Genomic DNA, 17,055 nt, shown 5'->3' on the forward strand with positions numbered 1-17,055 from the left:
AAGTGTCTCTATGTTCCTGGTTGTGCTAGGAATTTAATTTCTGTTGCAAAGTTGGATTGTTTAGGTTTTAACTTTAAGATTGAAAATGGTATTTTTCATTTGTATAAACTTTCGTACTATTATGGTTCTGGTACATTAATGGATGGTTTATATCGTTTAAATCTTGATGTTAATTTTTCTGAATCCCTGTTTAATGTTGAACATGTTGTTGATAGAAATTCTAGTGCAGGAAATGAATGTTCTGCTTTCTTATGGCATAAAAGATTAGGTCACATATCCAAAGAAGGGATGTTGAGGTTAGTGAAAAATGAAATTTTACCTCAATTGAATTTTGATGATTGGGATGTATGTATTGATTGTATTAAGGGTAAACAAACAAAACACATATCAAAAAATCCCGCCACAAGAAGCAATCAACTTCTTGAGTTGATACACACTGATATTTGTGGTCCTTTTGACACTAAATCTTGGAATGGTGAAAAATATTTTATCTCCTTTATTGATGATTTCTCACGTTATTGTTATATATATATATATATCTATTGCATAAAAAATATCAATCAGTGAAGGCCCTTGAGGTGTTCATAAATGAGGTGGAAAGACAATTAGATAGAAAAGTAAAAGTGGTGAGATCTGATAGAGGTGGTGAATATTATGGTAAAACTGATGAGAGTGGACAATGTCCAGGTCCATTTGCAAAGTATCTTGAAAGTCGGGGTATATGTGCACAGTATACAATGCCCGGTACACCACAACAAAATGGTGTAGCAGAAAGGCGGAATCGTACTCTTATAGATATGGTTAGAAGTATGTTAAGTCATAGTAATATTCCTTTATCTTTGTGGATGCATTCATTAAAGACTGCTGTATATCTGGTTAACAGGGTTCCTAGTAAAGCAGTTTCTAAAACTCCTTATGAACTATGGACCGGAAGGAAACCCAGTTTAAGACATCTTCATGTTTGGGGATGTCCAGCAGAAGTAAGGTTATATAATCCACATGAAAAGAAGCTCGATGCAAGAACCATTAGTGGTTACTTCATCGGTTATCCTGAAAACTCAAAGGGATATAGATTTTATTGCCCTAACCATAGTACAAGAATAGTTGAGTCTGGAAATGCTCGGTTCATTGAAAATGGTCAATTTAGTGGGAGTGAGGAATCACGAATAGTGGATATACAAAAGCATACTGATAGTGCTTCTACTTCTAATGTCTCTTCTGAAGTTGTTATCCCTCTTGTTGTATCACAGTCACACAACAAGTAGAGACAACAAGTTAATGTTCCAATCCCACAAAATGAACATATAAATGTTGAGCCAGTTGACAATGAGCAAGTCACAAATGAGCAACTCATAAATGAGGAATTGATAGAGGAACCACAAGAAGCAGCATTAAGAAGGTCTGTAAGGCAGAAAAGACCTGCTATTTCGAATGATTATGTGGTTTACTCTGTTGAACATGAATGTGACTTAAGCATTGATGTGGATCCAGTTTCTTTCAGACAAGCCATGGAAAGTAACAATTCAGAGAATTGGTTGAATGCTATGAAAGAAGAATTGAAATTAATGGACGACAATAAAGTATGGGATCTAGTTGAATTGCCTAAAGGTTTAAAAAGAGTCGGTTGTAATGGGTCTTTAAGACTAAACATGACTCAAAAGGCAATATTGAAAGGTATAAAGCTAGATTAGTCGCAAAAGGTTTCACTCAAAAGGATGGCATTGACTACAGAGAGACCTTCTCTCCTGTTTCTAAGAAGGACTCTTTGAGAATTGTTTTGGCTTTGGTGGCTCATTATGATTTAGAGCTTCACCAAATGGATGTAAAGACCGCCTTTCTGAATGGTGACTTAGAAGAGGAAGTTTATATGGACCAACCGGAAGGTTTCACAATGACAGGAAAAGAAAATCTGGTGTGTAAATTAAAGAAATCAATATATGAACTAAAACAAGCTTCCCGACAATGGTATCTAAAATTTAATGATACCATAACTTCGTATGGTTTTGTAGAGAACACCTTTGATCGGTGTATATACATAAAGGTCAGTGGGAGTAAGTTTGTTATTTTGGTCCTATATGTTGATGATATTCTTCTTGCTGCTAATGATATTGGTATGTTACATGATGTAAAGAAGTTTCTCTCTAACAACTTTGAAATGAAAGATATGAATGAGGCATCTTATGTGATAGGAATAGAAATATTCTGTGATAGATCACAAGGATTGTTAAGTTTGTCTTAGAAAGGTTATATTAACAAAGTGTTAGAGAGATTCAGAATGGAAAAATGTTCTCCTGGAATAGTTCCAATTCAAAAAGGGGACAAATTTAGTCAAATGCAATGTCCCAAGAATGATTTGGAACGAAAGGCCATGGAGTCCATTCCTTATGCGTCAGTGGTTGGAAGTTTGATGTATGCTCAAACCTGTACTCGGCCAAATATCAGTTTTGCTGTTGGAATGTTAGGCCGATATCAAAGTAATCCCGGAATGGATCACTGGAAAGTTGCAAAGAAAGTTCTTAGGTACTTACAAGGTACCAAAGAATACATGCTCACTTATAGAAAGTCAGATCATCTTGAAGTGATTGGCTACTCGGATTCAGACTATGCTGGATGTGTGGATTCAAGAAAATCCACATTTGGGTATGTCTATCTTTTGGCTGGAGGAGCAATTTCTTGGAAAAGTGCAAAACAATCAGTTATTGCTACTTCCACCATGGAGGCTGAATTTGTGGCATGCTTTGAGGCCACGGTTCATGCTTTGTGGTTGCGGAACTTTGTATCGAGGCTTGGCATTATTGACAGTATAGCTAGGCCGATAAGGATTTATTGTGATAATTCTGCAGCCGTCTTCTTCTCTAAAAATGACAAGTACTCAAAGGGTGCTAAACACATGGATTTGAAGCACTTGTCGGTCAAAGAAGAAGTGCAGAAACATAGAGTGTTGATTAAGCATATTGGTACGGATTTGATGATAGCAAATCCATTAACTAAAGGACTACCGCCCAAAACCTTTATTGGCCATGTTGAAAGTATGGGCATTATGGATAAGTCAATGTTAACATGATGATGTTATCTATCTGTATAGATTTGTATAGTTATATGCTTATACTGTCATGACACTTGTGAATTCAATTAAAGTTATGTTTCTTTTATTCTATTGTTATCCACATTAAGTTATATACATGTATTATTGATTGTGGTGACATGATAGATCTCTTTTAGAGATATGAAAGTTATAAGATTGATTAAAGTTATGTTGAGTTGTTTTGATTATGTGATACATGGAAGGAATCTTGTTAATCATGACTTTTGCCTGCCATGATCCGATCATTTCCATTCATATAAGGATGATGACTTGATAATTCTAATGAATGGTGCGCACTTAAAGTTTATTTTAGATCTTCAAGTCATCACATGAACCAAGTGGGAGAATGTTAAATTATATTAATAATTAACATTGGTTCATGTAATGTAAAGTATAACTTTGATGTAAAGATTCTAATGTGATGATTATTACAATACGAGGTATTAAAGTTATTGGGATTATTTTAGAGTTATTAAAATTAATCTCTCTCTTCTCACTTCAAAAGGACATTTTGGTATTTTTATTAAGATTAATTAAAATACCATAAAAGAGGGAAACAGTTTTACGACAGATGACAATGTTACGGTTCAAAAAAGTGTAAGAGAGAGAACGAACGTTCTCAGAAAAGATAATATATAGAAAGCGTAACTTTGACAGAGAAACTATCCTTACAACTTCTATATCATTAAGAAGGCATTAAAGAGGAGTAAGAGGAGAGAGAATAATTGACAGGAAGAAACAGGAAGAATTAGATCCAGATTAGTTCTCTTTTATTGTGAACGTGGAAATAGAGAGTATCATATTGTTTTCATTTAATTAAAAATCAAATATTTGCTTACAGGGTGATGAAGGATTTAAGAGAAAGAAAATTTGGACAAAAATATGGGGAAGAAATTGTTTGGGGTATTTAAAGAAAATGTGGAACAAGTGTTCCAAAACCATATTCGAAAATACCTTCTCGAACATTCATTTTGAAAATTCTTTTTTATTTTTAAAAATTGTCATTTTATAAGGTATTTCTCAAACTAAAACAAAATTTATTATTTATATAAATTTTACACTAATACTTTTATTAAAAATAAATTTTTAACATACATTATTGTATATTATTAAAAATAAAAAACTAATTTTCTTATTTGTATAAATAATATTAATTAATTTTTCATATAAAAGTACACATAAATTAATAATATATTAGTTTTAAATACTTGTTTTTTTTAAAATGGTTATACTTAATTAGTTTTAATCATATAAAAAATATATGAATTAACAAAACACAAATTAATAATATATAATAATATAATATATTAAAAAAATTTAATAAAAATATCAACATAACATTTATACAAATAATAAATTTTATCTTAATTTAAAAGAAACACTAATATAATAACTTATAAAATCATTTTTAATAAAAATATCAATATAATATTTACACAAATAATAATTTTTATTTTAATTTTGAAAAAACAATATTATTTCATTTTGAAAAAAATTATAATTAAATTAAATAATATATATATATATATATATATATATATAAATTAAAATAAAAAACAATAATTTTTGACACATCACATTGCTCTAACACGTGATCATGACAATATCAAAGCGTCACATTAGAAACCACGTAACAATAAAAATTTTACTCAAAAAGTTAAAAAAGTTTTCAAATAATTTTAAAAAATTACAAAAAAAACCACGTATTAACAAATGACATACCTTAAATGCATTAGTACTTTTTCAAAAAAAAGTAACCTAATTGAAACCTTTTTAAAATTGAAAACTAAAAGCAGGCCCATTTACCATATGACTAATTAAGTCTTTATAGCTATATATATAAATAATATACTGAACTACATTGTTCTAAAATATGTATTTGGAAAGATTATTTCCACAAAAAATAAGCTCAATAACATTATTTATTTCTATGCAATAATTAATACTGATTTTGTAAGCTCAAAAACTCTAGGTTGAACTTAATCCTTTATTTTTCTAAACTATAATTTCACAAAAAGGGCAAGCATCCAAAATAAAAGTATTATTCCACATAAATAAAAGTTAGCTAATTTATTACTTCTTTAACCAAATAATCAAATTTACTAATATCTTCTTCTCTTTTGAGAAGATGGCCCAAAAATTACAGTTATCCATCAATGACAATTAATCCACCCACCGAAAATTTTTGAGTAATTAAGAAATTCAACGTAGGTATCCTTCAAATTGTACATGCTTTGAACTCCATGGTCATGGGGTAGATGTCTTAGGAGCTGTGACATCCCAAAAATACAGTCAGCACTATAGATTCAGAAAAATCACATTTAATAATAATTCAGTACAGTTTTTCACTAAAAACAAAAGCCAAGCCGTACGCCTTACAACACGAATCACAATCTGAAGTCGAATGCACAAATAAAAACCTGATCGAACGGTTTACACAGTACAAATACCGAACGGTCGAACTTGAAAGAAAATGAGTGAGTAGGTCGAACGACCACTCATGCCAACCACTACTAGCCGAGCGCCTCACTGCTCGGTCTTCACTTCAACCTCAACCAGATTCTCTTCGTTCAGCGCCTCTTCCAAACGCTCGTCTCTCTCTGCTCACATCCACACGGATGATCATTGCAATGACAAGACGGACGTACAAATACAATGGACAACACAAGGAAACGAAAGGGTAAGCTTATGTAATTTAACTCATGCATCAACATACAATTTCAAGTAAATAATTCAACAAACATGCATATTTCAACGTTATTCATTCGTCACATATCAATACACTGTAAGGTAGGTACTAATTAAACTCAACACGACTGACTGTCCGAACTGTATAAATTCCCGTGTAGCTACGACGATCGTGCACCCGGGTGGTGTGGTGACTGGCATTCTCGGCAGCTGCCACCCGAGGTTAGTCCATTCCGTCCAAATTACAGTTATGTGACGGTTCCGTCCAAATTACAGTTATGTGACGGGGACCTCCTGCCATTCCCACGCATGACATACCCCCTCTATGTCAAGACGAGTAGTCACGGAATATCAGGATCGAATCGCCTGCTAAGTTTGGCCACGGTCATACTTTTACAACTTTCAACATTCATTCATGAGTCGTTCCTACCTGGAACGCTCGTTCAACATTCATAACTTTACTTTCATCTCATATACTGCTCATCATTCGCTTTTCATCATGTATTCATATTTTCATTTCATCTCATATACTGTTCATCACTCATTATTCATCATTCCATCATCATTTTCATCATTCATAAGAAAACCACCAAACCGAACGTTTTGTCCCCAAAGGCCGAGGACGAACGCTACAAGTGAGATAAAGAGACGCTCGTTCGTATTAGAGTACGAACGGCAGAGAAACAATTACATTCAGGATTGGCCGAATAAGGTACTGTTCATTGGACGAACGTTATTTACCTTGAGGATCAGTTTAAGGGACTGACGCTCGTAAATATTCCAGGAATAATTTAAGTGTAGAGGCCCTAGGCCGAATACATCAAACACGAACGTTTCAAGACTTCAAGGGAACGTTTATAAGACTTCTCAATCTGGAATTCTCTTCCAGTCAATGACCGAACGTACAAATACGAATTTGGATGTACGCTACTTCAATAAAACCGAACACCATTTTGAGCGAGCGCTCAGTCTAATACCGAGACCCATTTTAGGACGAGCGCTCAATATAACCGAGCACCATTACAGCGAACGCTCAATTTGAAACCGAGCATATTTAGGACGAACGCTCAGTTTAAAACCGAGCACCTTTAGACGAACGTTCGGTATGAGACCGAACACCAATTTTGAACGAACGTTCGGTGTAATACCGAACCCCAATTTGAACGAACGCTCATATTAAAGCCGAATACACGAAAGGACGAACGCTCATTTCAACGGAGCATCATTTGGACAAACGGTCAGATCAAAACCGAGCATCATTAGGACGAACGTTCAGCATAAGACTGAGCCTCATTTCCAACGTACGTTCAGCGTAAGACCGAACACATACCTGTACGAACGTCAGGTCTGAGACCGAACGTTCAATAACTTAAATTAACAGAACTAAGGAACTTTTGAAGAAGTGTTTACGAACGGTAAAAATACACTATTACACATATGCATATAATAGCAAGGAGTTTATCAAGAATACTAGTTACAACAGTGCTTGGCCGAACGCTCAAGCAAGGTGTCACAATACGAGGACGCTCGTCCTCAGCCAGAATTTCATTCAAATGGAAGATTTGAAATTTCAACCAAGTTACTAAGAAAAACCGAACGGTCAATGACCGTTCGTTCAGTACGAACGTACAATTTCATGGAGAATTCATTTTCAGTTACATTCCAGAATATTTCTCATCATAAACTTTTCATAGCTTCATTCGTTAATATCAAAATCAACTTCCACATTTCATACGGTCCAGATCATCAAATCTCATATATATTTCATACATCATACATACGCTTACTCACATGTCATTTTCATTCAACAAATAACGAACGTTCATATATCATACATCAAACCAGTTAAATTAAATAAGCTTCCCTTACCCGGAAATGAACGAACGTTCACAGGCGCGCACAGACGCTCTCTACTCAAATCCTTATCACCAACGCTCGTTAATCCACTATCTGAACGAACGCTCAGAAACCCACCTATATTTGGTCATATACTGTTAGGACGAACGTTCAGAATATTTAAGAACGAACGTCATTTTACGAAAAAGCCAAACACTGAGAATCGAAAACAACACTCGTTTGGACGAGCGCTCAAAGGAAGAACGAACGCTACGGGACGAACGCATGGGCGAACGCATGAGCGAACGCTCGTCAGGCTAAAGAAAACGAGTGTTCAAATCAACGTGGACGAACGTTCAATTCGTCTAGTTTTGGACGAACGTCCAATTTGAAACCAAATTGGACGAACGAGATTCTGCAGATTCTGCAGAATCGCAGGTTTTCCAGAAAACCAGAAAACCTCCATTTTTAACTCTAAAGCTTTTAGATTTCTTCAAAAACAGTAAGGTTAACTAATCAAAACGAAAAATCTGGCACCCCTTACCTCTAGAAGACTTCCTTTGTGAATTCTTTGAGTCTATCTCCTCCAAAACTTGCAGCTCCAAGCAATTCCACCAAGCTTTGAACTTCTCCTTCTCTTACAAAAATGGCAGCAAGGTAGCAAGGATTCTTCCCCTTCCAGTGCAGAAACTCTCCCAGTGCAGAACCCCTCAACTCCTTTTATCTTCCAAGCTTGCATGGTGCCAAACACATGAGGAAAATCACGGACGTTCTTTGCTCCCCACTTCCAAAAAAAAAACAAAACCCGTGACTTCCTAATTGCTTCCCCCACCCCTTCTAAAATAATATTAAAATAAAATTAAAAAAATAAAATACTAGGTCCTTACAGGAGCCAAACATGCCACTAGTGAAACCTTTTTGGGGGAACGAAAATATTAAGAACTGAAATGCTGGCAAATTACCCGCATTTACTGAAAATAATCTCAATATCTTCCTAAATTAAATTAATCCTTACTTACAAGTTACAGCAAAACTTAGAATGAAAGATAATACATATAGCAGAAATGGGGAAGGAGTAAAGGTAGGAGATCTAATACACAGAAAAAGAGAGGTGGGTAGAAAGATTCAATTGACATTATGTTGCAGGCTTGACCTTTGGGACATCATCAAGAATGAAAGGACCAAGCTTACCTGTCCTGAATAGAGCAAGTAACTTCTTGGATACCATTAACCGTGCTTCTGAAGCCTTGTGAGGTATCTTCATTGCCTTTTGGAGTGCACTAAATTGCAGGTCAATAAGGCACTCCAGGTCATTCTCGTCTTCCACATTCCCATTGAATTCTGTTAGAGTTGAATAGAGCGCATGCTGAACTCCCATTACAAGATCCTATTGTAGAATGAGAATAAATTAATTTCAAGAAACAAAAAAAAATATGGGAAACGTGGGTAATTTCCATCATCACAGATTGCAACATCAAATGCAAGAAACGTAGTTCAGAAACACCTTGGTAACTTCAGATGCAAGACAAAGTAGAACTACATATAGGAGAGAGTGAGTCCTTCCAAAAAAAAAGTGTGCTTGCAGAAAAATTCATGTGTCATCCAGGTTTTAACAAAACATCGTGAAAACATCCAAGGCAAAAAGATTTGTAATATAATGGGATTAAAACAACTGGGAAGTGTAATATAATTGGGACTTCGTCAGCCAAGGTGTGAAAATTTCCAGCATTGGTAGTTAAAAGCGTGATATTCCATTACACAGAAGAAAATCTACAGAAAATTGCTCCTTGTTACCTCAACATACACCAAATCAGATCTATTTGACGGATTTCTTCTCTTTGGCTTAAGATTTTTCAGACTATATTCATGATTCGTCTTCGCTTCGTATTCAATTTCATCCAGTCTCCTATTATTTAGATGCTTCCAGTGAACTGGAGTCTCTCAGATATCCAAAACTGCCAATAAGTACTAACAGTTTTCCAATTCAAGGACTTGCTAATAACTAACAGTTTTCCAAAATTACGTACCTGTAATAAATTCAAGGATTCTATTGAAAATAAAATTCAACCTAGTAAATACCAAGGTATCTACTTCAATTGATTAAATGCGATAAAATAATAAAGAGGCAATATAATTTCTAAGTAAAACATAAGAATATAAGAGACAACACGGACACAAATCATATAAAAGAAGACTACTGTTTATAAATTTAATAGCTCTCCTTATTTTACTTTAAAACAATTGGCTAACGATATCAGTAAAATAATAACAGCAATTACAGGTTTTGCAATCTTGCTTGTAGATACCATGAAAACTGACAGGAAAAAAGAAATCAAATTAAATCTTTTATTCATATTTCAGTAAACAAACATAGCTTCCTCTTTGAATAAATCCACAAAAATTATATTTTAGAAAAATAAAGGATTAAGTTCAAACTAGAGTTTTTGAGCTTACAAAATCAGTATTAATTATTGCATAGAAATAAATAATGTTATTGAGCTTATTTTGGTGGAAATAATCTTTCGAGATACATATTTTAGAACAATGTAGTTCAGTATATTATTTATATATAACTATTGTACTAACAGGTCCTCCCGGCATAAGACAGACGTTCAACCATTCAAGAAGTTGACGCCCGCCCAATAATCCGGACGTCCGCCAAATAGTCTGGACCGTCCGTCCTTAGGAACCGGACGATCGTCCAAGGACGTCCGCCCAGGAATCAGGGCCGAACGAGCGGTCAACCATCTGAGAGGTGGACGTCCGCCCAAGGTTGGCATGTCCGCCCAATAACCCGGACGTCCGACAGACAATCTTAAACGAGCGTTCTCAGGAACCAGACGTCCAAGGTATGTACTAATAAAACCTCCCGACATAGACCGAGCGCCATATGTACTAGGGAGTGTAGGACGCCATACGGAAGGACGCCCACATAGACGGCGCCTTGAGTAGAACAATCCGCCCAATGTGGAGCGTCCGCCCAATGTGGAACGTCCGCCCAAAGTGGAACGTCCGCCCAAAGTGGAACGTCCGCCCAGAGTGGAACGTCAGCCCAATGCGGAGCGTCCGTCCAATGTGGAACGTCCGCCCAAGGAGTGGATGTTCGCCCAAGAGCTGGACGTTCGCCCAAGAAGTAGGACGTTCGCCCGACTGGACGTCCGCCCAAGAGCTGGACGTCCGCCGCCCAAGGAGAGGACATCCGCCCAGAGGAGGACGTTCGCCCAAGAGCTGGACGTTCGCCCAAGGATTGGACGTCCGCCCAAGGATTTGACGTCCGCCCAAGAGTTGGACGCCCACCTAGGGTAACATCCCTGACCGACCATCATTCCCAACCGACGCACTTCGCTGATTACACGGTTAAATGTTAATGACACATTAAGTCCTTAATGAAGATTAATGTATTATTGGGCCGTTTCCAGGCCCCCAAAAGGTAAAAGCCCATTACGATCAGTGTAAATAAAGGTCTCAGGTATGATTTCAAGACAGATTGCTTAGAACGCAACACATGCATGCATTATTCAACGCCCTGTTATATTACTGACTTGAGCGTCGGAGTGCCTTTAGCAGGTACCCGGCCCCTCCCAACTGGGAGGGTGGAGCAGCGCTAAGGAAAGGGAAGACGCCCGCCCAGCTTGGAGCAGAAAGCGAAGGTTCATCCGCCAGGAGGGGAGGACGCCCGTCCAGCCGGATTCAGAGAGCGAGCGTCCGGATTGGAGGACGTCCGCCCGGTTTGGAGCACAGAGCGATCGTCCATCTTGGTGCCGCCCGCCAGTGAAGCTTGCTTCAGTTCGTGGGATTCAGCAGTGTTCGCCCGGCACTTGCATCTTCGTCGTCCGTCCGTCCGTCTTCGACAGTAAGTTTGTATGTTTTAACAGGGTCCGTCCGGATCCGGTCGAAACATTTGGCGCCCACCGTAGGGCCGTGTGACTTCGTTTACCCAAAGGTGACCACGAGAAATGAGCACGGACACCCCATCGACAGTACTTCACAGCCGCTCGACATATGTCCTCGGCCGTTCGGCCTTCACATTTTTAAGAACGTTCGACCTCAGCTTAGACTCAGCCGTTCGCCCTCAACCTATCCTCGGCCGTTCGGCCTCATCATGATTTCGGCCGTTCGGCCTCCACGTATTTAAGGTCGTTCGGTCTCAGCATTGCCTCGGTCGTTCGGCCTCAGCAGGATTTCGGCCATTCGACCTTCACGTTATTGGACCGTTCGGCCTCAGCATAGTCTCGGCCGTTCGGCCTCAACCTATTCTCGGCCATTTGGACACATATTTTCGACCTTAAAAGGTACGAACACACCCTTTAAGCCAGAAATACGATCATGTTTCCCTTATACTACAGGTGACCAACCTATCCGGACTTAAGCGTTCGTCCGCCCAGATTCAGAGAGCGCTCGTCCAATCCGGACTTAAGCGTTCGTCCGCCCGGATTTAGAGAGCGCTCGTCAATCCGGACTTAAGCGTTCGTCCCCCCGGATTCAGAGAGCGCTCGTCCAATCCGGACTTAAGCGCTCATCCGAGCATGATCAACCCACCAAACCGCCTTACAAGGTACGGACACATACTTTCTTTAAAATTCGCCATGTTCCCTTCATAATGCAGGTAACCCGCAACAATGGCACGAGCGCATATCCTCCCAGTAAGACCAAGCTGGTGAAAAAGAGTGTTCCAAAGAGAACAACTCTCAGCTTGGCCGGGCAAGAAAGCGAAGGACCGTCCCTCCCAGTAAGACCAAGCTGGTGAAAAAGAGTGTTCCAAAGAGAACAACTCTCAGCTTGGCCGGGCAAGAAAGCGAAGGACCGTCCCTCCCAGTAAGACCAAGCTGGTGAAAAAGAGTGTTCCAAAGAGAACAACTCTCAGCTTGGCCGGGCAAGAAAGCGAAGGACCGTCCCTCCCAGTAAGACCAAGCTGGTGAAAAAGAGTGTAACAACGAGAACAGCTCTCAGCTTGGCCGGGCAAAGAAGCGAAGGACCATCCGCCCTATCAAACCCAAGCTGGTGAAAAAGAGTGTTCCAACGAGAACAACTCTCAGCTTGGTTGGGCGACGAAGCGAAGAGCCGGCCATCCGTAACAGCCAAATCTGGCATTCAGCGATCAGCCGGCCATCCGTAACAGCCAAATCTGGCATTCAGCGATCAGCCGGCCATCTGTAACTTAGCCAAATCTGGCATTCAGCGATCAGCCGGCCATCCGTAACTTAGCCAAATCTGGCATTCAGCGATCAGCCGGCCATCCGTAACAGCCAAATCTAGCAGCGATCAGCCGGCCATCCGTAACAGCCAAATCTGGCCGTTTCCAGGCCCCCAAAAGGTAAAAGCCCATTACGATCAGTATAAATAAAGGTCTCAGGTATGATTTCAAGACAGATTGCTTAGAACGCAACACATGCATGCATTATTCAACGCCCTGTTATATTACTGACTTGAGCGTCGGAGTGCCTTTAGCAGGTACCCGGCCCCTCCCAACTGGGAGGGTGGAGCAGCGCTAAGGAAAGGGAAGACGCCCGCCCAGCTTGGAGCAGAAAGCGAAGGTTCATCCGCCAGGAGGGGAGGACGCCCGTCCAGCCGGATTCAGAGAGCGAGCGTCCGGATTGGAGGACGTCCGCCCGGTTTGGAGCACAGAGCGATCGTCCATCTTGGTGCCGCCCGCCAGTGAAGCTTGCTTCAGTTCGTGGGATTCAGCAGTGTTCGCCCGGCCCATGCATCTTCGCCGTCCGTCCGTCCGTCTTCGACAGTAAGTTTGTATATTTTAACAGGGTCCGTCCGGATCCGGTCGAAACAACTATAAAGACTTAATTAGTCACATGGTAAATGAGCCTGTTTTTACTTTTCGGTTTTAAAAGGTTTTCAAATAGTTTTTTTTTAAAAAGTACTAATGCATTTAAGGTATGTCATTTGTTAATACGTGGTTTTTTGTAATTTTTTAAAATTATTTGAAAACTTTTTTAACTTTTAGTGTAAAATTTTTATTGTTACATGTCAGGTTTCTAATGTGACACTTCATATTGTCATGACGACGATTTAGAGCAGTGTGATGTGTCCAAAATTATTGTTTTTTTTATTTGAATTTATATATATATATATATTATTTAATTTAATTATATTTTTTTCGAAATGAAATAATAGTTTTTTCAAAAAATTTAAATAAAATTTATTATTTGTATAAATATTATATAGATATTTTTATTAAAAATGATTTTATAAGTTATTATATTAGTGTTTCCTTTTAAATTAAGATAAAATTTATTATTTGTATAAATGTTATCTTGATATTTTTAATAAAAATGATTTTTTAATATATTATATTATTATATATTATTAATTTGTGTTTTGTTAATTTATATATTTTTTATATGATTCAAACTAATTAAGTATTACATTTTTTTAAAAAAACAAATATATAAAACTAATATATTTATTAATTTATGCGTACTTTTATATGAAAATTATTAATATTATTTATATAAATAATAAATTTTGTGACATCCCAAATATATTGCAGACATATATCCGAAGGCATCACCAATTTATAATATTAGAAAGCAGTTAAGAGATGTACTTGAAGTATTATAGTATTACAGTCTTCCAAAATTTACTAAGAAATTAAAACTTCAAGCACTAGACTATTCCAAAATATGTCCAGAATTTGAAACTTAAAACATAACAAGGTTTTTCAAAATGACATAAGAGAACAACATCATCTTCATTTCTCTCCAGTGTTGCCTCCAAAGAAACCTCATCTCCCTCTGTTCACATCCAAGTGGATGATTATTGTAAAAGAAAACACATACAACAAGCACACAACGAGCAAGGATGAGCTAATTATATAAAAGCATGCATCATATCAAGCACATAACATATAAGAGTTAACTTAAATCAGAGCAGTTTAAGGCATACATCCTAGCATGTTATCTTCTCGACTTGACTCGTCCGGACTTTAGAATGATAGTCGAGCTATGGCGGGTCCCGTACTCGTGGTGACTTATGAAACTTGGGTTCCCCACCCTGCCACACTCACGAGGTTAGCCTGTTCCGGGCCTTAAGGCATACTGGAAGCGTCCAAGACTAAGACTTCCTGCTACTCTTCACCACATGGATTAATCCCTTTACTTGAGTATGATTAGCCATTGGAGTTTCATAATGACCCCAAGACTGAGCTCCTACTTTCATTCTAAAACACTAAGGATCTCACCCAAGAGATCCTACTTTACAACTTAAATCATACTTTCATCACTTTGTAATCGTATACTTTCTGCCACAACCAACATATACACAATCTCAACAATATACATTACTCACCCCTCACAATTTATAAAAATAACATCTCCACAATTGAATCTAAGTTAATCAATTTCATAATCTTTTACAATTTATTTCCAATACCTAGACCCTGTACAGATATAAAACCATGTTTCCTTCAACTATATTATAATAGTTATATTAAACTATACTTCTATTATAAATTTTCTATTAAACCATTACAGAAACATTTTTAATTTATATATTAAACCACAATCATATTATAATATTATAAGATTTTATTATACAACCTGTTATTATATATATATATTACGTACATTAACTAAATTATATATATATATATATATATATATATATATATTACGTACATTAACTAAAATTACATATACATGTCTATTTAAACTAATTTGTTCATTTTAATTTTGTTCCTAGAGTAAAAATGAGTTGATCTAGTTGTGTTCTTGACTAGAATTTCCACATTCCTAAGGCTTAGGAAACTAAAGCCAGAATGGTCATTTTTAATGTGTTCTTGCTCAATTTTATGCCTCACGCAGGTTCCATTTCACTAATCTAAGTTAACTAAACAGCCCAAACACCCCCAATACCCCAGACATACAAATTCACTATGCTAGTTCCCTCTTCCCAAACTAAATAAAATCAAATTAAGCTACTTATCCTTTGCCTAAGAGTTCTACTCTCTCCGACCTTCTCATACCCCAATTGGTCAACGGAGTGGGAACAGAGGTCCACCGTAACGGACTCACCTTCATCACCAACACGTATGACTAGTCACAACGTACTGCATCAGGCCAGGGCTGCTTTATGATCAGTGACGTGCCAACTCTGGTTTTTAGGTTCCCTCTATCCTACCAGAGAAGGTATACTAACACTCTAAGTTTGGCTTTCTTAAGGTATTATGATTACTGTACTGTTTTCTAGACCTCCCTTCCCTTAAACCAGTACCTCACTTCCACTCACAGACTTAAATACTACATAGCCCAAGTCCCCTTCACCAAATCGACAACATAACTGGAATTCCCAGTAACACAAAATGTACCTCAGTATATCCAAAACCAATACTCGCCCATTAAATTTATATCACCAAATACAGGAAGTCAATTTTAAACCATTCCAAAACATACCATAATACTTAAGAGCACCACATATCCATATCAACACCCAATCCAAATCAAAACAAGTCCAAATATACATACTGTCATCTTCCCCAAATATGACCTTAACATTCGAAATCACGATACATCAGAATTTAGTATTTTCAGAATCTCATATCACCACTAATATATATATATATATATATATATATATATATATATATATATATATATATATATATATATATATATATATATATATATGCACCAAAAATTACTACAGTTACACCTCTCATGCGAAAGACAACAATAGATTCATTCATTCACAAAAATAGTTTAACATACCATAGTATAAACTCCAATCAAACCATAAAAATTCAAACAAACTATATTTATATAATTAAAGCTCCCCCTGGAAAGCTTAACAGTACCACTCCTAGGAACGCTCTAGCAGTACCTCCTCACAGAGGCGAGTTTGACAGCACCTATAAGCCACCAAAAAATTGGTGCAGAACACATTTCTTAGAGTTGGAAGGGACAGAGTAAAGGAAAAGCTACCAGTAACAGGAAACCAGTTGCATGGCTTAGGTTCAAAGAAAAGGAAAAAAAACACTTACTGGTCGGAATGGAAAAACGTTCGGTTCAAACTAAAGCCCTTGGTGCAGCAAACGCAGAAACACCTTCAAATCAAAATTTGATTGGTTCAGTGAAGAGAAAATCTAGAGAGAAGGCAGAGAGAATTTTAGGGCAAGGGTTTTAAGAGAGAAAGAAAGCTGGCAAAATGAAGGAATTCTGATTTTTAGAAAACCCCTTCCTAAGGTCATGGGTCCTTAGCTTATGGGCTGACTACCTCAACATAAGGCCCAATAGCTTTATTATTTTCGGCTCTTACAAATTTAGTATTTTTTTGATTAGAACCAAATTTATTTGTATAATTGTTATGTAAATATTTATATTAAAATCGTGACTAACAAAAAAAATGTTAATAATATATAATAATGTATGTTAAAAGTTTATTTTTTAAAAAAAATATCAGTATAAAATTTATATAAATAATAAAATTTGTTTTAA

General features: G+C 37.1%; 1 protein-coding gene across 1 annotated transcript; it reads right to left on the reverse strand.

Moving 5' to 3' along the window:
* Window positions 1-8,524: 8,524 nt before the first annotated feature.
* On the reverse strand, window positions 8,525-9,504 carry LOC108321491 (short integuments 2, mitochondrial-like). Its single transcript, XM_052873004.1, has 2 exons — window positions 9,404-9,504; window positions 8,525-8,996 (listed from the first exon to the last, which is right to left on the reverse strand). The coding sequence occupies exon 2, from the start codon at window positions 8,985-8,987 to the stop codon at window positions 8,745-8,747; it is 243 nt and encodes an 80-aa protein (XP_052728964.1). The 5' UTR covers window positions 8,988-8,996; window positions 9,404-9,504; the 3' UTR covers window positions 8,525-8,744.
* Window positions 9,505-17,055: the final 7,551 nt, after the last annotated feature.

The sequence above is a fragment of the Vigna angularis genome, chromosome 2 (genome assembly GCF_016808095.1).
Source record: "Vigna angularis cultivar LongXiaoDou No.4 chromosome 2, ASM1680809v1, whole genome shotgun sequence".
Classification (NCBI taxonomy): Eukaryota; Viridiplantae; Streptophyta; class Magnoliopsida; order Fabales; family Fabaceae; genus Vigna; species Vigna angularis.